Source organism: Calidris pugnax, unplaced genomic scaffold (assembly GCF_001431845.1).
Source record: "Calidris pugnax isolate Ruff unplaced genomic scaffold, ASM143184v1 scaffold352, whole genome shotgun sequence".
Classification (NCBI taxonomy): domain Eukaryota; kingdom Metazoa; phylum Chordata; class Aves; order Charadriiformes; family Scolopacidae; genus Calidris; species Calidris pugnax.
In genome coordinates this window covers 155,123-179,449 of record NW_015091110.1, presented here as the reverse complement: position 1 = coordinate 179,449, position 24,327 = coordinate 155,123, and the positions used below count along the sequence as shown (strand labels likewise).

The window sequence follows — 24,327 nt, the reverse complement described above, 5'->3', positions numbered from 1 at the left end:
GGGAGGCAATGAAAAGCTTACCAGAAAATTTGGTTGAGGAAGTATAAGATTTATCTCTACCAACTCAAAGGGCTAAGTACTTAAGGCTACAGCAGAACAGCCCTTAGAGAGCGGAATTTGCGGGCCCTTAGGATTTTCTTCTTCCTAACGACTCTCTACGCTTCTTGCCTGCGATAAAAACCATCCCTTTCTGCATCTCAGCATCTCTATTTCCTTTGATCTGTACACATTTCTCATTGACGCTAATAGAGAATGACACTGATGGGGAATATTTCTGCAACAGGGGGAGCATAGAATTGTTCTTCTGGTTAAAGCAAAAGCAATATGACTTAAGCAGAGTTTTTAAAAGGCTTTACTCAAGGCTGTGCAATTGAACATGATATTAGGCTTTCTCTCTCTCTTTTTTTTTCTTTTTTTTTAATTTTCATTGAGATTATGTCCATATTTTATCCAGGTTATTGTATTCTTGTAAAATTATACTGCAACCCACTCTAGCATGTTAACAACAAAAGAAATTCTCCAGCTTATTATAAACATCTTTCAAGAAACTAGAAGCACATGTCCTCTGGAAATAATTTTCCTGGTATTTAGATTATTACAAAAAATTTCCCCAAACGCTGGAATTATTTTGTAATGTTCCCTTATACTCCAGCTTGTTTGCTTAGGTTTTCTAGAATATTCTCCCAGTGCCCCAGTGTGGTACCTTCCTTGCATTGCTCAGGGAAGCTGCAGGAGAAGTCCAGAAACTCTGGTAATTTGAGTCTGTCTTCGCAGTGACAATTACCCAGTAACAACGTGCCATCAATGAAAAAAGACCTGGTGCAGGCACCAGCTGTGCAATAATTACAGTTGGAAAGAAAAAAGTGTTTCATCCTGCAGAGATGCCATATTTTGCCCCAAAGCAGACTGAAAATTTAAAATCTGAGAAATTTTTGAGAATTAACAAAATGGGGAGGCAAGTATGCTTGAAAATCAAGAAAATGTTTCATTCAGATGAATTTGGTACTTCTTTATCTCTGTAATTATTACCATTTTGTATCTTTGTCGAAACATCTTTTACTTCAATGTAAGTTCCTCACTGAAAAATCATTTTAAAAGCAGAAAAGATGATATTTTTTTCTCTTTTTTCTAAAAATATTAAAACATAGGGGTTTAGCCAACTGTGTGGTAAAGGGAGGCAAGAGGAGCAGAAATGGGAAACAGCTCTGGGGAGTGTCCTGCTCAGCTTCTGAATGTGCCTTATAGCCTGACATGGGTTTAGCCAGAATCAAGCCTCCCGTTTCTGACTTGAAAAGTCTCGAGACCAGTATGACCAGTACAGTCCTGATTCTATCAGTAACTGGTATTTTTTTTCCCCAAAGCAACAGCTGCCAGAAGCACATGAGAATCAATAGCAGGTTTCATTTAAGAACAGGCTAAATTTGTAGACACTGGGGCTGCTAGAAAGCTGGAAAACATAATCCAGTGTAACCTCATGCTCAAAATGAAAAGAGCCAAGACAATTCATCACTTGAGAAAGTATTACTTAAAGAAAAGTACTTGTATGATTTTTAAGCCAATTTACAGTTTCTGAACCTAGAGGTCTGGCAGCATTACAGCAATTGTATTGAAAGAGAAGAATATGGAGAAAATAATGTCATAGAAAGTTACTTACCAGGATCAATTTTCTTTGAGGTTTCAAGAGCTTGGGCTTAGGAAAATTATTGGCTATTGGAGCTACAGAAATAAATATTAAGGCATCAGTTCATATTATCATCATTCACTGTCATTTTTAGTATATGCATTATCAATTTATAAATAACAGATTAATAGTAGATTAGGAGCAAATACATGTACTTACACCAGAATTTAACTGTATTTTGAGTAACATATTTTACAATGAAGCATAGGGCTTATGAATTAGAAAAAATAGTAAGATTTAAAAATCTCATATGCAAAACATGCTTTTTGTGTGCAGAAAATGGTTGTACTCGGGATTTGAAATCCCTCTGCACTGCTGTGTTCATACCTTTTGCCGGGATGGCTGGTGGCTGCTCCACTTTCTCTTTCTTTTTCTTCACCTTCTTGGGCTGTAGAGGGGACATGCTTGTCACGCTGGTAACTGTCTCCCCTGAGCTGCAAAGCAAAGACCTGGATGTGAGGAAAAGAGAAGGCAAGGGAGGGAAAGGCAGTTTGTCCCCAGTGAGTTCATGCAAACGCATCACCTTCCACTCGTGAGAGTCCCTGCTCAAAAACTTGTATTTTTGTCCTTGGTATATACTGAAAAACCTCTTACAGGGGTTGGAAATACTCTGGGTTTTTTCAACCATACAGCCTGGCTGAGGAACTCAAGAGTCTGATTTGGCCTGGCACAGAAAATGCAAAGTGTCAGGTTTTAAACAAGACTCTCTTCATGGCAGCTATTCCTTCAACACATGTATGACCCTACTACTGCACCCCAGATGAGCTTGTACCTTTTGTCCTTGAGGAGCAGAGGCAGGGACAGGTTGGGTGACTTGGGTAGGCTCACACAGGAATCCTACAGCAAAGCAAAATCTTTGATGCTGTGCCCCAGTCTCTAAGTTTGGGCATTCTCTGTGCTGGAAAAGCTCTAGTAGGTATGGGGGAAGACTAAAAGCCATAGTGTAAACAGACTCCTGTCCAAGAAAGCTTCTGCTTTGGAGTCGTACAGTTTAACTTCCTTTAAGTCTGGGTTTTTTACCCATAGCATTTCCCAAAGTCTGAGGCAGTGTATCCTGCTGTGAATATTTAGTGCTTGGATGCGCAGTGAAGGTGCAGTGATTGCTGTCAGCTGAGCTGTGGTACCTGATGGTGCAGGTGCTCCTGGCTTGGAACTAACAAGCCATAGTGTAAACAGACTCCTGTCCAAGAAAGCTTCTGGTTTGGAGTCTTATAGTTTAACATCCTTTAAGTCTGGGTTTTTTACCCACAGCATTTCCCAAAGTCTGTGACAGTGTATCCTGCTTTGACTATTTAGTGCTTGGATGCGCAGTGAAGGTGCGGTGATTGCTGCCAGTTGAGCTGTGGTACCTGACAGTGCAGGTGCTCCTGGCTTGGAACTAACATGAAATAACATCATGTTGGATTAATTGGTAAGGAAAGAAACCTTAACTTAGAGCTGGGGTGTGGGGAGAGGGTATAGCAGTTGGTTACGATGGCTACGGTGGTGGAGGTGACTTGGTAAGAAGTTGTTGCTCAGATGGATCTGACCACGGGCTCACCTTGGAGAAGATCAACTCACTATGGGTGGGGAGACCTTTCTCTTCTGTGCTGGTGAGTTACACCATGGAATGGGATCCAGCCAAGGTCTCCATGGTCATAACACTAATTTCACTGAATTTTCAATCATTTATCCCATGTTGCTGCTCCTCTCCAGGTGCTTTTGCATAATGAAACGTTCTCTTTATATTAATAGAGTAAAATATTCAAACTGGGCCAAAGTCTTAATGAAAGTTAAGATGTCTCAGAGATTGCCCACGCAAGAATAACAAAATAATAGACATTATCATTTTATACCCCTGTAAATCCAGATGAATGTCACTACTGTTGGTAAAATCACTCTGGATTTACACTTTCATTGATTACAAAAAGCCTCTGGTTTGCTGATTTTTCCAGATCCAGGTACTCAGTCCAAAACATAGGTTTGCTGCCAAATTTTTTTAAGTGTTTATAAGGTAAAATATATAAGAAATCACATCAATTATGTAAATTGAGGGTTGCATTAGAATAATTTCAAATTCTGCCTGAGCTGTTGTGAACCTGTCCCACAACAACCAGTCATTTCTATGTTAAGATCAAAACATGAAATGGTTTAAAACCAGCAGGAAATGAAACTCTCCTTCCTGGCTCCATTGCCCACACACTTGCGAAGAATACCAAGAAGGAGATGACAATGATTTTTTTTAATTTTATTTTTTAATGTTTTTTATTTTAATAATCTGGGGTTATTGAGGCCGATGTGTCGCTTAAAGATGCTATTATTGTGATATAGCTACTTTAGGCACAATATATGAAAAGGCTTAGTGTTGATTCATCGCATTAGTTAATATTCCCACTTTGCCTCTGAAGAAGTGAAGCTACAGAGAAATGTATTTGTGGTTTCCGTTTTTCATTTAAATGCCAGGGCCACAGAGGGTTAACTAATTCTGGGTGATACAACAACTGCTCTTGCTGTCTTAAAACTGAGCTCCTCAAACCAAACAAGGCAGCTCAGAACAGACTCCTTGGCTCCGAAACACTGCCTCTTTGTGAGCTTTGTCTTCTTCTGTGTCTAAAAGGAAAGTTAGGTTTTTATCTCCAGCTCCTCCTCCGGCCTCCCGGCTTCGATTTCAACAGTGTCCCAGTGTGCATTTCTTGAAGGATCTAATGAGTTTGTAGAGAGCAAGAAAAATACAGGATTTGGTGGGGGGAAAAAAACCCTGTGGAAGGTGTCTGAGAATCATGGCACCAGGACAGCAGTTTGGTGGAGGTCACGGCTGTCCCAAGGCTGGCAAATTACTACAAATTTAACTTTACTGCCCTTATTAGTCAAGGATGTGGAACTTTTCCTGTTGTCATCTAAGTCAGCTATTTCCTCTTGTCAAAGGTCTGCAAGGGGATGGCAAAAAATTCCCTGGAGTGAACTTTGCTATTTTCCATCCAGGGAAGCTGTGTGAAAAGGTGCTGGGGATGGACTTGGTCCTGGTTCAGTCCTGCAGAATTTGCTCCTGCCATGTTAGATGGGCACCATGGACCCCAAGGTGTGGAGATGGACGGCTTTTTGAGGTAAACACTTTTTTTCACCTCAAATTATTTGTCTCTAGAAGAGCAGTCACTGACAGACTGGAGAGTCCAGGCCAAAAAACAAATACAAAAGGGAGAAAAAAATAATTCCTGTTTTCAAAGCTACACCTCCCGGGGCTTTCTGGGTCTGAAAACTGACAAAATGATCTAATAGCAAGGAATATAAGAAGAAGGAGGATATTTAAAGAAAATAAAACCCCAGAAAATGGAATCGGGTGGTTCGGAAAACCCAAAATAACTATAGTTTTTATTTAGGTATTTATTTTTAAAATGTGGGAAAGAGATGGGGTTTGGTTAACTTTTTTTTTTTTCCCTTAATTCGTTATTGGTCAAGTAGCAAACCAAACCCAAACGTTTGCTTTGTTCTGCTCAGGAAATCTGGATTTAATTTTCTTTTCTACCAAGGCCATTTTGTGAGACCCGGGGCAAATCACTTAGCCCTTTGCGCTTCAGATTCCAATTAAGTAAAAACACCATTATGATGTCAAGGCATGAAATATTTTAAGATGTTTAGGTATTACTGCAGTGGGAGTACAGGCATTTCTTAGACACCGGACTATTAATGTAATTTTGAAACTGGATTCTGCTCTGAGTTTGAAATATCACTGAGGGAGTTGGAGCTGAGCCTCTCTAATCAAGGCTGAATTTTGCACAGCGCAGTCATTTTGACTGGCAGGAGCCTTTTGCAAATTAGTTCATCAGTTTGGCCTGATGGAGATTTAGGCACTGCGTTTTGGGTCTAAATGTGTTGAATTAAGTTCCAAGACAAGGAAAGTGCAGGTGAAGAGAAACAAGTTCAAAGGAATTAATGGTTTGCATTTTGAGCAGAGGGTGAAAAATAAATGGTACCAAGTGTGAAATGTAACAAAACTGATGATACTGGTAACACATTTAATTTTAAAGCCCTGAAGTCAGTGCACATTAGACATGCTTTTTGGGACTGGGGCTTTCATTAGTATATCATGTCACAGCATCACAGAATGCTATGGGGTTGGAAGGGACCTCTGGAGATCATCTGCTTCAACCCCCGGCCAGAGCAGGTCCACCCAGAGCAGGTCCCACAGGAACGTGTCCAGGTGGGTTTGAATGTCTCCAGAGAAGGAGACTCCACCACCTCTCTGGGCAGCCTCTTCCAGGGCTCTGCCACCCTCACAGGAAAGAAGTTCCTCCTCATGTTTAGGTGGAACTTCCTACGTTCAAGTTTGTGCCCATTTCCTCTTGTCCTGTCCCTGGGCACCACTGAAAAAAGACTGGCCCCATCCTCCTGACACCCACCCTTTCAGTATTTATAGGTGTTGATCAGATCCCCCCTCAGTCTTCTCTTCTCCAGACTAAAAAGACCCAAGTCCCTCAGCCTTTCCTCATCAGAGAGATGCTCCAGGCCCCTCATCACCTTTGTAGCCTCTGCTGTCCCCTCTCCAGCAGTTCCCTGTCCTTCTTGTATTCATGTATTTCAGTGTCACAGTGAAATACATGAAACCATATTTTTATCCAGACAGAATCATGCATTATTTTTCCCTTTTGGAGACTCCATTTTATAGTAAAGAAATCCTGTTGGCTTGTTCTGCCCCTGCTATTCAGCCTCCTGAGGTTCACAGCACTATCACTACCACGTTGTCTCTTCCCCGAGAGGCAGGTTCTGCAGTACGAGTCTCTGAGTCTCTTTATCTGACTGCCCTGCTCCATTTTTTCGGTCATCTTTTCAAGTCAGGTCTCATTTTTCTCCTCTTCTTGTGTTCCCTCCCAATCTACTTTGATTTCCTCCCCCTCACCCTTCTTTTTCTTTTTTTTTTTTTTTTTGTCTTTGTAATTCCAGCTTTGTCCCAGCAGCTCATAAAGAAGGGGAAAGAGAAAACATCCAGGGAAAAACAAAAACTGCTGAGCTGTCTCTAAATGTTTGGTGTGGTGCAATGGCTGGTCAGGGTCACAGAACAAAGATCCTTCCATGAATAACATGAAAGTTTCAGTTTGTTTTTTGGCCTCTGCTGACCCCTCTGCTGCTTTGTTGTGACTTCCCTTCCACGTGAGCGTGGGTGAGATTGGACACAGCGGCAATGCCACCAGAACGCACGAAAAATTACACTATTGGAGGACCTCGGGTCTGCTGTCCTTGGCATTGAATCCCATAGTATTTAAAAAGATACCATGAGCAATAGTGTCTGTGATACCAAGTGATACTGGATTTAAGCTACAAGGCTGGAAACACATGTTTTATGTCACTGAGAACTGGGCAACAGCTGTTCTCCCGTGTTGTTATGAGCCGTCCCCCTTTAATCTTTTTTGTTTGTAAAATACTTTTGTCATCTTTTTTTTTTTTTTTTTTTTTTTTTTTATGCTGCAGTTCCAGTACAATTCATATCTCAGGAAAATCATACAATGGAAACGGGTTTTATAGCATCACACAGTCAAGAACTTTTGGCGGTCGGTGGTATTTAAAGGGACAGTGATTAATGACTGCAGCACAAGCAGGATTTTTCCCACCACTTGGAGTCCTCAGCTGGGAACAGACTGTGGGCTTGGAAAATCTGCTTTTAAGCCCCACTCGCCGTTCCTGGGTGCAGGAATCACTGGGTTACATTATGGTTTTTTCTATTTAAGTGGATGGTTTAAGGCACTACCATCCCAGTGAGGTGTTGGGAAACCTGAGAAAGTCACAGTGGATGAAAACAGGCTTGTCCAGAAAGGCATTCAGGGCCTCAAGGAGAGGCTTCTCACTGAAGCACCTGCAGGACCTACAGCTGGAAAGCCCAGGTAGATGTCCCTTATCACGCACAGCAGATGTTGGCTTGCAGTCACGTTCATGAGCCATGGACTTGGGACTCTTTATCCTCCTGTAGGCACTTTGGAAAACATCACTCATCTCCTTCAGCAAAACAAGAACAGAACTGGTGCATTGGGTTACAGTAAAGAGAAGTGTAATCTCCTACCTGTTCTGGGGGCATTTCACCAGGTAATGCTTCACTGTTAAAGAAAAAAAAAAAAAACAAAGAAAGAAAATGTGGCATCACACCATCACAGTTTATGAGTTACAACCGGGCACTGCTGAGAGTGTGGAGCTGCCAGGTTGTTACACTGGGAGAGCTGCTAATTGTCACCATACGTTATGTTGTGCATTAAAATGTATTCTGACTCAAAGATACAGCTGGGCTTGGGACAGGGGAACGTATCAAACACCACCAAAAATCTGCTGTGGAAGTGTTGGGCAGCAGGCATTCCAGCGGTCAGCCCAGCCAAGAGACAGCTCGCTAAGGAAAACTACAGCAGGCCAGTAATTTCACTTTGAAGACTTTTTATTTCCCTTGTGGTGCCTCTGTTTATTTCCAGAAGCCTGAAATAAACCATTCACCCACAGGAGCCACTGCTGGTCCTAACGTAAGCTAAACTGTGGGCTCAGGCATAAAGGGATTGCCTCCTGGGATCACATCAGAGGTCCAGTCCAGCCACTATCCCATCTCTGATGGCTTTGGGTGAGCTGGATAAATCCTTCTGCTTCCTATCGCTTCGAATCCACAGCCCTGAGCCAGGGCAGCTCCCCTCCCACAGCCTTTTTGGAGCCAGGGTTATTAAGATGCTCTTTTGTGGCTTAGTGGCTTCTGTGCTCTGCCCAAGCTGTGCCACGTGCTGAGCGTGGAGACACACAGGCAGGAGGAGAGGCTCTGCCTCTTCTGGCCGACTTCCTGCCAGCTTGTTTCTCAGAAGGAAAAGAGGGTGCATCCCTGAGCCATGATGGGGAGTTGGATACAACATAGACACACACCCCCCTTCATGTTCTCCATTCTTTCAGAGGCCATGAAAAGCTGGTGCACTTATGTGATTATGCCCCTCTCTACAGGAAGGTTTTCATAGAATCATAGAATTGCCCAGGTTGGAAGGGACCTTTAAGATCGTCCAGCCCAACCATCAACCCAACACTGAAAAAAACCATCACAACCCATGTCCCTCAAAAGCTGGTGCACTTATGTGATTATGCCCCTCTCTACAGGAAGGTTTTCATAGAATCATAGAATTGCCCAGGTTGGAAGGGACCTTTAAGATCATCCAGCCCAACCATCAATCCAACACTGACAAAAACCATCACAACCCTCATGGCCCTCTCAGCTTTTAAATACCTGCAGGGATGGTGACTCCACTGCTTCCCTGGGCAGCCCATTCCAATGTTTGATAACCCTTTCAGTGTAGGAATTTTCCCTGATATCCATCCTTTCTCCAGGCTGAACATCCCCAGCTCCCTCAGCTGCTCCTCACAAGACTTGTGCTCCAGACCCGTCACCAGCTCTGTTGTCCTTCTCTGGACACTCTCCAGCACCTCTTGTAATGAGGGACCCAAAGCTGGACACAGCTCTTGAGGTGGGGCTTCACCAGAGCCCAGTACAGGGGGATGGTCACTGCTCAGCCTCTCCTCACAAGACTTGTGCTCCAGACCCCTCACCAGCTCTGTTGTCCTTCTCTGGACACTCTCCAGCACCTCTTGTAGTGAGGGGCCCAAAGCTGAACACAAGGCTGTCTGCCTCCACTCCCTGCATGTGGTTGTAATGAGGGACCCAAAGCTGGACACAGCTCTTGAGGTGGGGCTTCACCAGAGCCCAGTACAGGGGGATGGTCACTGCCATAGTCCTGCTGGCCACGCTGTTCCTGACACTGGCCAGGATTTGTGTTTGGTCTTACCTAAATTCTCCTGTTCTAAGGAAGCCACACAGCTCCTAGGGGGCTGCAGTTTAGTCCCAAGGCTATCTGCCTCCACTCCCTGCATGTGATGCTGTGGTGAGGTGGGGCAGGTTGTCCTCCTTGTGGTGGTCATGGGGCCAAGGAACTTGGGGGAGGAAGCTGTTGGTGTCCCCGTGATAGGAGTGGGGTGACTGGGGAGGTTCAGGGAGAAGCCCTGATGGAAATTTGCCCAGCAAGGTGAAGTAATGAGATCATTTTGGATGTCCTAGGCTCCTGACCTGATTGCAAGGGGAAGAGCAGAGACAGATTTCTCTCGGAGGACCTCTGAGGAAGATGATGCTGCAACCATCTCACTGAAGATGGAAGATGGCTGTGCCTGGAGCCTTCCTGAAGGCCTGGGGTGATGCAGAGAGAGGACTGCTTTGCTGTCCCTGTCTTTCCTCCTTTCCTCAAGGAAGGATGAACAGATGCACTGAGGGATTTCCCCGCTGGCTCTTTTCACATGAACACCAGGATCTGCCTAGTCCAGCCCAGGATGGAGGTACAGAATGCCAAGGATGGACAGGAGGTAAGATAGCACTTTTTGAGGAGAAATGCCTTATTCTAACAGTCTGGATGGGAGAGGACTGCTGTTGGCTGACAGGGTGGGTGTCTCGTGGTCAGACCTGAACCCCTGGAAGGTGCCTCTGGAGAGGGTAGAAGAGTGTTGAGGGAGGAGGGGGCTGTTTGTGCCCTGTGTCCATATGGATGAGTGGAGAAAGTACCTCACAGGGACCAATTGCTGCCTGAGGTAGAGCTTCAGGGCTGAGCTTGCCACCATGGCCCAGCAGTCATGGGGAGAAAAAGCAATATGAGGCTGGTGGAAACTGTGTTCATCACTGATGCTCCTTCCACCGCCAGAAATTTAATTCCCTGATGCTTTACTGAAGGCTGAGCCAGTTAATGCGGCTCTGGAAAATACTCTGATGAAGTAGACCTAGCTGAAAGTCTTGCCTGAAAATCGTATTTGTTGTATACTGGGTGCCTGTCTGCTAAGATTTATTCTGTTACTTTTTCCCTGAACCTGTAAGTTTAATGTTGCCATTGTTTACTGGATAATATTCAAAATCTAAATAGAAATTTGGTGGAACCTGCAATTAGTCAGATATCAGGGTGGTGAAGAAGGGATTTAGCACCTCAGAAGAAATTACTTGTTCTTTGTTGTATCTATATTATATTCTGTATTATTTCTCTGTTTAACTGGTGTTGACTCGGTGTAAAGAGACCTTTCCTTCCAGCTGCTTGTATGCTTACACCAGCGTAAATCACCCAAACCAGAAGCAAAATCCAGCCCAATGTCTGCTAAAGAAAAGAATGGGATACAGCTGCCTGTCTAGTGGCCTCAGGATGACTCACCGTGACCAACATTCTTAAGTGTGGGTACTCCCTTGGCACAAACCCTTTGTCATTACTTAACAGGGGAGGAAGAATAACATTGATCTTCCTCCTTCCCCTAGGCCAACGGAGTTGTTGGGCTCAGTTAGAATCAGAGTTACTCTACTGAGCGCACTACCGGGAAGACTGAGGCACAGCCCGAGACGTGTTTGTGGTCAGGCAAGGACTTCTGTAGACATCTATTTTTGGTTTACGTGTCTTCTCCCTTGTGTATCTGAGTCACTCATTCCTTGGTGGTACGTGTGTAGTGCTGAAGAGGCAGCAAAGTCACGACTCCCTCCAGTCATTAACAGGGTAAATCACTAACCAAACGCTTTTTGGAAAGCTTCTGTTCAGGGATGGTCCTTCTGCTCTCCTCTAACATGGTGGCTGCTAAGCATCTCATCCTCACAGCTCGGGTGAGCTCTCCAAATAACCACTCTTAAACTAAAATAAAAGTAGAGCCTGCACTGGTTATTCCACAGACCTGGATTAGCACTTTTGATTACAATAGGGCTCCTTTCATTCAGATGTAGCCTCTTTGAGAAACCCTCTGTGAGGAAGAGAAGAATGAAACAGTAATCCCTGATCTTGAAAGATTATTATGAAAAGGCAGATCTGAATGATGAAATGATGCTTCTATTTCAAATAACGCTACAAATGAGAGAGTGCTAATAACAACCCCCGTATTCCCGAGAATATTGACAGCTAGTCAGGAAGGGAGAATAAAACAGAAGAGAGCAAGACCACTCTGAAACCCCTCTAAAGGTCTGCAGAAATGTCACTCGTGCAAAATGTTAGCTAGATATGGTCGGAATGCAATTTAATGATACAGCATTTGGTTTTCCTTGAAAGAAGTTCCAACAACCTTCAATTTATGCTTATGCAAAGCTGAGAGATTTTGAAAAGTCCGAAGTAAATGTAAAGTGAAATACTTATTCGAAGGGAGCAAAATGCCTTTGTTCTAGTTTTGCTGGCAGAAATGGTTTCTTCTACCACTTATTTTTCTTTTTAATTGAAATCAAGGCAAGGAGATATTTCCTGCTTTTTCTGCATTCTCCTTCCTGCCCCCTCTTCCCCTTTGGCAAGGGCCTCTCAAAATGACATTTCACTCACCTGTGGATCTCCTCTTGTTCAGAACTGACTGACAGAGAATGACAAGTGTGAAAAGGAGGACGCTGACGATTCCTATCGAGCACACAAACACCGCGTAGACGTAGAGATCTGAAAGCCAAGCACAGGTGACGGTCAGTGTCGTAGCTGTACCCTTCATGCTTACAGGGTAGAAACCATTTACATCTACAAGATCTAAATAGACCCCAACCCAAAAGATATAGGGTAATAGTTCAGAAGTGAGTTAACCCTCTTAAAACTTTCATATAGTATCCCACTCAGTTTAAAACTTGGCTGGAGTCCCCATAAACGCAAAGCGGTGCAGTAACACCTAAGAGGGCTTACATTTGGGAGGGAGGAAAGGGCTGCTTTGACTTTTTTTTCTTTCTTTTTTTTTTTTTTCTTTTTTTCTTTGTTTTTTGGTTGGGCAACCGGAAAACAAAAGAACTTCAACTGGATAATTTCCCAGTTCAAACAGCTGTACTTTCTCATTTAAAAAGAAAAAAAAAAAAAAAAAGGCTGCATAAGTTTTAAAGAGAGGATGAAGTCATGCCTGTTTTTTACTGGATCTGCAAAGAGTCCCATGTTCATTTGGGAGAGAGGAAAGGGGTGTTTTGCATTTTTTTTTTTTTTTTTTTTTTTTTTTTTTTTTTTCTTTGTTTTTTGGTTGGGCAACCGGAAAACAAAAGAACTTCAACTGGATAATTTCCCAGTTCAAACAGCTGTACTTTCTAAAAAAAAAAAAAAAAAAAAAAAAAAGTGGAGGGACGGGAGTCTGAGTGGTTGAGGAAGGAGGATGAAAGTCTGTGATTGCTTCCTTTGGTGGTAGCTCTGGCTTGAAAATTTTGTAATTTTTTTTATTATTATTTTTTCCAATCTATGGCCTCAGTCTCCCTTCATGGCTCTCATTCAGGTGCCATAACACATTCCCAGTGGAGGTGACAGGAGTTGTACCATGGCAGATCAAGTGGAATTATTTTGTCCAGAAGGAGAAATCTTTAATGACTTATTTCTGCTTCTACTAGAACTCTAAATAGAGTACTCTAAGGATGCTCTACCCATTAATGTCTTGAAATGTCCCTAGGGAGGCATATTGGCTTCTTTCCTGCTTTACAGAGAGGAAACTAAGCCTCGGAGGTCAAGTGTTCTTGCAGAAAATAGCGTTGCTGGAACTAGACCCCTGACCTGCAGTTCTGTGCTTTGTTCCCCTTACACAGGGCAACAATATAGTTTGCAAATTGTAGAATGATTTCTCAGGGAAGGCTTGAGTTTGCACAGGAACTAGCAAAATTGGTCCTGATTGGGACGCTTTAATTGTCCCTTAATATTGGACTAAACTGACATCTTGTACGGAACCAGTAGCAGTCAGATGCATCTTTACCTTCAAAAAACTTCCATGCTTCATGGTTTTTCTTGAAACTGGGATCATCAGATGATTTTGATGAAATCACTGAAAAAAAAACCAAAGATGACATAACAAGACCTGAAAATGTGTGGCATAAAAAGTTGAGACCTCTTGAAGTAAATGTAGTTCAGTTGAGACCTTTTGAAGTAAATGCAAATCTGCCTTAGACTTCAGTGCACCAACATCTTGCTTTATCTCACAGGGTAATTATCTTTCAATGAAACCCTTCAGTTATGAAACAGAATTATAAAGATGTCTTCCAGCAAATCTCATCTGGCTTGGCACCCCCCATGAGTGCTGTATGGCTTGAGACTGCCTCCCTCTTGTCATCTTATTCTAGGAAGATGCAACGCATGGCTCTTCATCTGAAAGTTAAATGCAGTGAAGAACAGCAAGAGACCAGAAACACACTTTAGAAGAGCTGAGGCCTTAGAATAGGGTGGCCGTGTGCTTATAAATTCTGTAATGGCTTTGTGGGGAGTGTCCCAGGAAAAAAGCTATCAATAATGCTGTATGCAGCTGGTTTTATTTCAACTCTGTGTTCTCAGTTACCCAGAACTCGTACCTCTAGGGTTGCAATTTGTGTTCTCTCCCAAAACAGGCTACTTTTTAGAGAGGAGTTGAACAACTTTTGCTCAAGAGAATGGGAATTTAATTTCCCTCGTGGTTATTAAGAAGGATTTTAAACACAGTAGTCTATTGCTAAGACTTAGAGGTTAAGGAAAAATAATAACTGGAAGAGCAGCAGCTTTATTGAAGGACACAGCTCTGAGGGCTTCCTAAGAATGACTTAAAGCCACATTCCTGAGAATGACTGCCACATTAGGCAGAGCTTTTTTAAAAAACAGGGAAGTTGCTCTAGCAGTGCTTGACACTGAAGTCATCTCTGTGGACACGATAGTGTTTCTGCAGCTTCAGGACTGACTCTGTAGCTCCCGATTTGGTCCAACCTGCCTTCCTTCCAAAAGCCTGGTGGATGTCCCTTGGCAGGTTGAACTGCCCTGCCATTCCTACACAGTGGCCAAATAACACCGTGAGAGACCCCAAGTGAGAGCACCGCTCCTGAGTTCCTTTTTCTTCATACTTCCCTCAAAAGTTGGCTTCTGTGCCGTGCCTTTTATATCTACATGGATATGATACCTGCCTACCTGAAAAAACCCACCCATGCGTGCACGGACTTTCTAAAGTGTGTCCAAATGCTTCAGAAATGTCCTATCTGAGCTGGAAAGCAGAATGCATCTACTTACCCTCAGTGTCCTTGGCTGAGATGTAGGAACAGACTGGGCTGAACACCTTAACTAACATAAACTCCTCTATCAATGACCACTGACCAGTGCAGAGCCGCTGAAGTTCTCAACTGGCTTAATTCAGCTGACCCTGGGTGGGAGTTTTTATCCTGAGAAGAAAGACTGCATGACCCCAAGTTGTCCCCGCTCACCTCTATAGCCTAGAAGAAGGGCTGGCTGAATGTCTATGTTCTAACTCAGTAAAGAGGGAAAAGAATAGCTGCAGTTTCAGGAGGAGGAGCAAATGACAGAGCTTTGGGCAAATTGATGGATGTCAATGTCATAACAGTTGTACAACCCAGCGCTAGAATCCAAATGCTCTGGCTGCTGGATCACTATTCAAAACCCTCTCCTCAGCCCCACATTGTTTATACATGCTGGCATTTTTTGATGACATCAGATTAGATGACCTCACTTATGTTAATCCATGATATTTTTGCCTGCTAGCAATGGAGCAGGAGTCTGGTGATGTCCTCCAGATTGCCAATGAGGTCTGAACGTCCAGCAGAGGTTCAGGTGGGAAATCATTAAAAAACAAGTATCTTACTGAAAAGGGAATTCATTAAGGAGTGCCCTGCAGGGATGTGAGGTGTGGGGCTAATTCAAAGGATATGGAGTTGTTTTTGGGACTAATGAAATCTTCAGCTCTGTTGTGATAACTGATGTGAAGTGCAACCTGAATATTTTAACAAATCTACTCATTTGTTACATGAAAGCATCAAACGGGTAGATTTTTGAAAAGTATTTTAGAATACCTTCCCTGAGGGGGGGGGAAAGGCTTTTGTTCTTTTTTGTTGGGTTTTTTGGGCATAACTGCAGAGACATTAAGTGGAACAGAATGTTAGACAAGACAGCAGCTGTGATTTGCTTGAATACTGTTACCTTACTTGATAAAGCACAAGCAGCACAACTTAAGTATCCAAATGCTTCAGGCAATTTGTTTTGCTCCTTTCGCTGCGTCCTGGATCTAACTGCAATGCAAGTAAATCCCTTCGCAATAAAAAAGTGTGAGTGATCATACTATAAAACGCAAAATGTGTTTGGAAGAAAATTTCCTTGAAAAGCCCAAGTGTTACCACGGGGGAAACTGGAGACTTTATCACTGCTCTGAAAAGAGTTGCCTTCCCTCCCGTGTGTAGGGAGTCCTGTGGCTCACAGTGCATTACCCCACTGCCAGCCCAGGCAGTCCTTTGCTTCCAGTAAAGAGAATTTTAGCAGTAAAACAGTTGCTATGGTATTTAAAGCGATGTCATCTTTCAGAGCAGTAAAACAGTTGCTATGGTATTTAAAGTCTTTTAGTCTTAATGTCTTTTAGTATCTTTGATCTGGGTTTAGAATTAGAAGAAATACTCTTTCGGAGGGGCCGGGTGGTCTCAAATCCCTGCTCTGATTATGTATTCATGAATCATACTAAAAAATCAGGGGGGAAAGTAGTATTGAAGGGCTGGAGAGAAAAGTTAGAGTATTCCTTTGCCATAACTAAGTTGATCTCAACCCCACACTTTAGCTAGTGTCTTTTAGTATCTTTGATCTGGGTTTAGAATTAGAAGAAATACTCTTTCGGAGGGGCCGGGTGGTCTCAAATCCCTGCTCTGATTATGTATTCATGAATCATACTAAAAAATCAGGGGGGAAAGTAGTATTGAAGGGCTGGAGAGAAAAGTTAGAGTATTCCTTTGCCATAACTAAGTTGATCTGAACCCCACACTTTAGCTAGGAAGAGCAAGGAGAAGTTCCTGTGTTGCACTTAGCAGCAGCCTGAGCAGCTGAGACACAGAGTGGCTTTTCCTGAGCAGGGGTACGAGGAAGAGCAAGGAGAAGTTCCTGTGTTGCAGTTACCAGCAGCCTGAGCAGCTGTGAGAGACGCAGAGTGGCTTTTCCTGAGGAGGGGTACAACGGGTGGTCCAACAATATTTTATATTGCTTGTCCTTCTGCTGCCATTTACCTGGAATATGTCATTCCCTTCTCAAGAACTCCTGAAAAATCCATATGTTTCTCTACAGGCATTTAAGAAATTCCATCATTCAGTGAATGAGAAAACACTCTTTAAAACGCTGACCTGCCGCATGAAGTGACACCAGCACAGGAAAAACCTAAATTCTCCATCTGATTTTCTTTCTATTTTTCCTTTGTTTGTTTGGTGTTTTTTTTTTTTTCTGACAGCCTGGAGGGTATGTCACACAGGTTTCATTAGCTTCACAGCTCAAAGAGCAGTTTCTTGTCTGATTTTTCCTGCTGTTTTCACTCTTGTTTTTGAATGAGGAGGAGTAAAACCACTACAGCCCAACATCTCCTGAACTCAGCCATCTCAGTCTCTGGAGGGCATTACGTTTTACAAGCACTGACCCCATGTTGGGTGGCTGGAGCCAAGACACAGTGGTTAGTCTTGTAACCACACAGGGATATGACATGAAACTTTATTGCAGGCATGATTTAGCTCTGCAAACTTCAGGCATTAGCTTGCTTGGTCCTCAGCAGTTGTTCTTCCCTGCTGTTCCTGTGCTTGGCTCGGAATTGGCTCTCCTCCTCCTCTCCCTCTCTCTTCCTCCTTCACCCCGCTAGATTTGGCTGAGAGCTTCCACCAGTGCCAAGAAGGAGCTGGCAAGCAGGGGGACTGGTGACCCCAACTGCCTCAGCCTTTGGGAAGGGGCAAATCTGGCGACTGGTGTGGGGAAGGGAAGCCAAGGGTCTCATCCCAACCTACAAAGAACCAGAGGTTCAAAGACGGTGCTGGAGGAGAAGAGGAGGAAGAGGATGAGAGCAACTACCAGGTGGTGTTACTTCCAACAGCACCTCGAGGGGATGGCCCAGGGCTGGGAGGTCACCGTACAGTCCTAGAATCTCCTAGAGGATAGACCACACCTTTTACCAGTGCTTTGGGGAGGAAATTCTGAGGATAACTTGAAGCATAGGAGCTAGAGAGGGCCAGGTCTGGTGTCAAGACGCCGAGAGAAGCAGTGAGGGAGGAAAGCAGTGTTTCAGCTGGGGGCTTACATAGTACCAGTCCTCCCCCTCAAATCCTCTGCACCAGACCAGTAGCTGCCTCCAAGGGCAGGACACTGAAAGGTGGAGTGGATACCAAGAAATTTGTTTCTTGGTTTAAAATTGATCCATGGTGTTTGCTATTAATCTAAAGAGAACTTCAGCTTTGGATTGGTAGTGTCTTTCATTATTGCTAGTAATAAAAAAATAAAATATAAAATATAAATATAAAAAAAATAAAAAATCAGCTAATTGCATTATGTTAATGTCACAATTTCTCAAGGTGGGTTTAAACATTGCTGGTCAATGTGAAGCTGCTGTTTATCTCTTGTTATAGTGTGTTTTTCACATCTTTGTTCTCGTACTTCTGATAGATCAAAATCAAAGCGTGTGATACCTGAGAGGTATCCACAGGAGGCCATGCACTCACAAAGATTAGTTTTTACTGTCACATTTGTCTCCCTGGTGTGTGTATAATCCAAAAGTGATATAGAAACCTGGACGACAGCAGTGAAGTTGATGTTGAACAGGATGTGCTTTGGATTAAGACTACCTAAAAGTGTTTGAGTTTATCTTGAAAAGTCCTGCAGCCAACAGACCTCTCACAGAGCAAAGTTGGTTTCAGAGGAGAGCTAGGGCCACCTTCCCCAGAAAATAAATTGGATACGTGGGATTAGGGTTTCCCAGCTACAAGAGTAACTTTTGCAGTCTAAACACAACAATAAATTCAGAGTCAACAGCAATGGCAGAAACTTTATGAAGAACTAAGAGAAGACCCAAAGATAAGGCCTGTTTTCAACTTGGTTCAAAACCCTCCCTCCTTGCTGCTCACTTCTTTATCTGGAGATCAATGCCAGCAGGCTTGTCACTGCTCTTCTAGCTCTGCTTTCTGGCTACCACTGTAGAATCAAAAGTACAGAAATAATACTCAAAATGCTTCCTACCAACTGCTGCTGGACTAGAGCTGAAAGCAATAAAAACACCAAGAGAAAGGCAAAACATAGAGCTAAACTAGAATGCTTCTATTTTGGACTGACCTGCTGCATATTCTTCAGAAAATAAGTTCATTTCTCCCTGTTCCTGTCTCTTTGTATTTAAATAATTATAGCATCTGTTTATTCCTACTAGCAAAGTTGTAGAAACCTATAGCTGAATGTAAACGAGTTTTAACTACTGTTATTCTGGTAAAAGGCAAAGGAAATAGACTATCTTCTACAAATCTACCAGTCTTCTCACTTTCTACAGTTTATTATGGGCTGAGTAATGTTTAAATTGTAATGTGCAAGTAATGAAGTTGAGTATTAGGCTTTGTTCTCATATCCACACATAACACTTAAAAATAACCTAAATTCCGGTATCTTGTGGATGAACTTGCAAGAAAAGAAAAAAAAAAAAAAGGATCACGGCACAAGAAAAATGATAGAATTGAAATCAGTAGTCTCTCACCTCTTATCTCAGTAGCTGCTGTGCCATTTGACCATGCTGTCCACTTATTCCTGTGTTTGCCAATTTCCTGGACTTTACATATATAATGTCCTTGGTCCGTTTGCTGGAGGCTGAGGATATGAAATTTGTACATAGCTCCATGTTTCTCTTTCAGAAGATGCAGTCTTTGCTTGTGGAAATGGTGAGTGTAATTTCCGTAGTACTGGACGGAGCCAAACTTTGTCATTTTGATCATCAGGTGCTCCTGGGTGGGTGACGCAGCGAAGACCCACCGCACGGCCAGCAAATTGTCCGTCCTTCTCTTTTGAGAAATGTGGCAGTAAAGGGTGGCATTATCCCCCTCGGAGTATCGCACGGTCGGTCCTGGAGAGACTGTCACATTTAAAGCCTCACAAACATCTGCAAAGGGAAAAAAAGATGGTGAGAATCCTTCGTACCGGTAAACAGCACCATAATCTGTCCCCACGAGCAAGTCCACCCAACTGGTGGCATCCCTTCAGTACAGCACCATAATCTGTCCCCACGAGCAAGTCCACCCAACTGGTGGCATCTCTTCAGTGTGCAGCGATTTAATGAGCTTTTAGAACCCACCATCCACTGGCTCTCTGTGAATGTTAAAGGTGGTATGAGGCTCTCCTTCACTGAGTCTGCTCCAGTGCTCTTGCTATCGCTAATTAATAAGACAGGGCTGAAGTTGACACCTTGGTTCATCGCATCAACATATCTTTCATCCAACATCACAAAATCTTTCGTCATCTGAACAAGCATTAATCTGGAATTAGCTTGGAGAAAGAGCCAAGGATGTCTTTTGGAAAGCTGTTCCCTGACCAGCTCTTCTGACGACTTGCACCCTTCTTAGGACAGCAGGGCTAATTTGTTCCAATAGCCAGTTTATGCCCACTTGTTCCTGTGCCAACTTTAAGTTTAAATAAGTGTTTTCTTCTCTAGCACTTGCTTCCTGACTCCATATAGAGCCCAATTATCTGGTGTCTCAGCCTTCACTTTGTTGAGCTAAAGAAGTCAAGCTCTGTTAGTCTCCTGTAGTAAAGGGGTGTCTCCACTTCCCTATTCACCTTAATTGCCCTTCTCTGCATTGGTTCCAGTTGAAATTTTGGGTTTGATTGCAATTAATATTTTTTTTTAAATGTGGGTGCCTGGAATTATAGATAGTGTCTGGAAAGAAGGTCTCCAATGTCCAGTGAAATAGTCACGGTACTTCCCAGATTTGACTGGGATATACCTTGCCTGGTGTATCCCAGAATTATGTTGTTTTAGACATCGTTTGTAGAAACCTTACATGACTCTGTTCCCTAGATGATCACGGAAAGACTATTAACTTCCCTATGTGCCTGTAACCAGCTCCTCATTTACACTTCCCCATGGCCCTTGTTTCAAGTAATATTTTCCTTATCATAATCAAATGGTCATCTCAAGATGCATTAAATCTGTCAGATTAGTCCTTCTGACCACAAATTCGATTTAATCTGACATTACTTGAATGACAAAATATGACATGAGATTATACTGAGACAAATATCCAACCCAAACCACTCTGTGATTCCGTGAAATTATTATTCCATTATTCTATTCATTTCTGACTCTTGTTTTTCCGTTCTTCAGCATGAACCTAGCTTAGGCCTGTTCTTGGTCTCTCTGCTTTATTTCTCCCCACGGCCAGAATAGGTGAAGGTTAAAAGAAATCCATGGCTGTTCATTAGAGGAAGATTTTTCTTTCCTGACCCAACTGATTTATGCTGGGCTGATTTTCTGAGGCACGGGAACCAACACTCAGTTTATTTCCTTCCTAATAGACATGAAGAACCTTCTCATTAGTCATATCAGAGACTGGTCTATTTTTGACCAATGGTATATGGTGGCGATGTGTTCCCTAAATGACTTGTAATGTGTAATCCATCGGTCTGATGCCATCCATGAGAGAGAGAGAACCATATTTCAGCAGTGAGCAAGCACTCCCTGAAACGCACTCCGCAAAGCGTGAAATGGCCTCTAAAATGTGAATATTAAGCTTCCTGTCATGTGGATATACTGTACTCAAATACTAATGAGAATTGCAACTCTGGGAGAATGATTTTTTATTTCTTTTTTTTTTCATTTCTGGACACTTTTCTAGCACATCAGCTAGGAACATTTTAACAAAGGGGATGAGCATTTTGGCAGAGACTCTTGTCTGACATCAGCTCCTGAAACACAAACATACATTTATCTTCAAAATAAGCAAGTATTTCCATTCTATTTCTGAAGGAGTATTGGAGGCAGAGACACTGGTTTTATGGCCCCAGTGAAGCCATCAAATTGAGTGGTGAATTGTATCACCTTATTTAAAGTAAATCCACTATATTAAAGAGGTGCAGTTGTTTGAGGAGAACCCGCTGAAAATTAATAGCATAATAATTACTTGGGGTAATTTTAATAAAAAGCTCTACTAAATGGTGTGTTTTTTCTAAGTAGACGTTATTTTTTCTTTATGAAGGAGAAAATAAGTTTTATAAAGAAAGTTTGGAGGTTTTTAAAATCTCTTTAAGGAACTGCAGCTAAGCATGGCCTGGATTATCGATATAATTATCTGTGCACGATGTTTAAGTGTGCAATTCACGTAAGTGCCAAAGCAAGAGATTATTTTGGATTGCAGACAGCACACAAGTAGAACAGGATGTTGAAATTGAAAATTAAGGCTGAATACCACCAAAAGCTTTCCAGGCATGAAACTTCAGTTATTACTTGCTGGAGTTGCCTGACCTTGGTGCTTTACAGCAGATGTGAAGACAAGACGGCTCCCTCTGCCATCAAAATAAGATTATATTTTGAAGGTTGTGCTGCTCAGAAAATAAGGAATAACTTTAAGAATTTCAATACTTTTGGAGGTCCTCATAGTTACTTATAATATAATTAATAATTCGTAAAAATGCGGTTTGAGTAAATGAAAAACACAACCTTTTTCTACCGAAATTATGAACACGTCCTGAAAACTGTAAAGAAAAACAATTATGTCATTTTCCTGACATGTGAGCTTCTTGTTTGAAAAAGCTGGCTACGATTAATTGTGGAATAGAGTCCCAAAATAAAAGGCAAAAAGAATCATTGCTTAATTCTAAACTAGGCAGAACTTAGTGCCAAAAAGTACCCAAGAGAAAATACAGAGGAACTCAGATATGGTGATGATGGAAGCCTCTGCAAGAAGATAAAGCAGCATTGTCTGTGGTGTCTCTGATCCCTTTCTATCTGTGTACACTCATACAAACATTGGCATTTTATACCTAGGGCTTCTACTTCTCCTCTGGGGACATGCCTTATAATCAGGAAATATCAAATTTTGCATCCTTTGTGTTGTCTGATGAGTGGGAACTTGTCTTTCTTCTGTGGCTCCTGCTGTGGTGGCAGTGGGGCGAGTTTGGGACATTTCCTGATGCTTTGCCCATGATCTCATCTTATGTTGAATGGGGTCAGGTGACGCTTTATTAAAAAAAAAGCATTAAAAGCATCCATGTGACTCTGTCCTCCCACTGTCACTGGAGCAGGAACGGTGGTGGATTCTGGAGGAAAGAGGTCATTTACCTCTTATGTGGAAAGGAAAAGCCTCATTGGGGCTCCCAGACACTGGCAGAAACGTTCCTCCTGTCTTTAGCCAGCGCTGGATCAACCCCAACATGAGGTTTTACCCTTGTAATGGGCTCCTCACCAAGACAGGAGATCCCTCCACAATGTGAGAGCAGGCTCGTGTGCCAACAGAGCACTGGAGCTCCACACTTCAGATTGCTGCTTGAAGTGGGAAACCACTGGTTTTCTTCTCCTGCCTTCCCAGTACAGCATGAGGTACCCGCTCAGGTGGAGCCCACCACAAGAGTTTTAGTCTTGTTTCTGCTTGGAAAGGGAAACTATTTATAGAAAAGGGGAGGAGAGTGAGTCAAAGGATTCCTTTCCAGGGCGCTGAGTCATCAATCGCATCTCTCCCATCTGCAATTAGCTCCTTTAGTTGCCCCCATCCTGATGTTTTAGCCATTTGTTTCTTCAGTGCCCTCCACCTGCAGGTCTCACCAGCCTGGTGGGGGCCGGGGAAAGTCACTGCTGACTATACTCTGGTCTGAAAAATCCTATTTTGAAGATAGTTGACTCCATATTACACAGCAAAACATGTAAGAAATTACACTTTCAGCAGCCAAAAACCTGTCTGTGTCGAAGAGTGGCAGAGGAGCCACAGTCACTGCAGGGTCCCCATGTTTGGTGAGCCTTTTGGTGGAAGAACCCCAGCTACTTCAATGGAGATACTCGCTACTGCTCACCATCCAAGTTTAGTGTTTAGGCCCCTCTTCCTTCCTCCATGGGCACTGACAGGCAGAATCTACAATTTTCCTCTTTTTTCCCTCAGCCCCTGTGACAGCCAAGGGACAAGACAGGCACCTCGTCAGGGAAGGTACCTTCTGGTCTTGGATTTCCATGACCAGGAGCACGTTGGGATGGTTTTTACCCCTGTTGTGGTTTGCTCTGTGACACAATGCTGCTGTCAGAGCCTGCTTAATTTTGACTTCGCTACAATTGCAAAGTTAGAAGAGCAGATAAGCCAGCAAAAAGCAAAGCTCTTTGTTTAAACGAAAATAATTAGGAGCCTGGCTGGCGAGATGGCCAAAAGCAAGCAGCTGTTTTCAGTTGGAGGGATCTGGGAGTTTCACAAGTCGGAGGCTCCTTCTCCACCAAAGCTTCTGAAGTGACTAAAGATGGACTTGAACCAAACCTCTGCATCCACCATCTCCTGCCCTTTTTAAGGTGAAGATCCCAATCCAACTCTCGTTACTAACTCCAGATGGAGAGGAACTCCAGATGGATGGGAGCTTCCCCGATCCCTAACCCAAAGTTCAGATCCAGACCTCTGTGTCTGTTTTTGTAGGACACCACACTGGCCACCACCAGTTGATTTTGGGGGCAGAAAGGTCTTGAGCCCGGGAGGTTTCTCCCAAGTGCACCCATGGGTTCTGTTTCCAGCGGGTACCTATGGGATGGTGGAGAAGGCAATGCCCCATCTCCCCTCAGCTCTGCCCGCAGTTCCTGGGTGCTCTCAGCATCCTCCCCCGGCACCGGAGGTGGCAGAGGACACATTGCCATCAACTTCTGCAGGGGAAGAGGGGGATTTCTGGGTTTGGTTGTATTGTTTTTTGGGGTGACACCAGCGTTGCGGGTGAGGTGGCGGTGCAGAAGCGGGGAGGGAGCAACCCAGGCGGGGG

General features: G+C 43.2%; 1 protein-coding gene across 1 annotated transcript in view; it reads right to left on the bottom strand.

Annotated features, from left to right (window-relative positions):
- The window catches only part of VSTM4 (V-set and transmembrane domain containing 4), a 41,038-nt gene that overhangs the window by 10,593 nt on the left and 6,118 nt on the right, over positions 1-24,327 (bottom strand). The window contains exons 2-7 of the mRNA XM_014958056.1: positions 19,094-19,492; positions 13,355-13,423; positions 11,977-12,084; positions 7,710-7,743; positions 2,009-2,115; positions 1,655-1,716 (exon numbers count right to left, since the gene is read on the bottom strand). Of these exons, the coding sequence (XP_014813542.1) occupies positions 1,655-1,716; positions 2,009-2,115; positions 7,710-7,743; positions 11,977-12,084; positions 13,355-13,423; positions 19,094-19,492 (779 nt within the window). The remainder of the gene's footprint in view (positions 1-1,654; positions 1,717-2,008; positions 2,116-7,709; positions 7,744-11,976; positions 12,085-13,354; positions 13,424-19,093; positions 19,493-24,327) is intronic.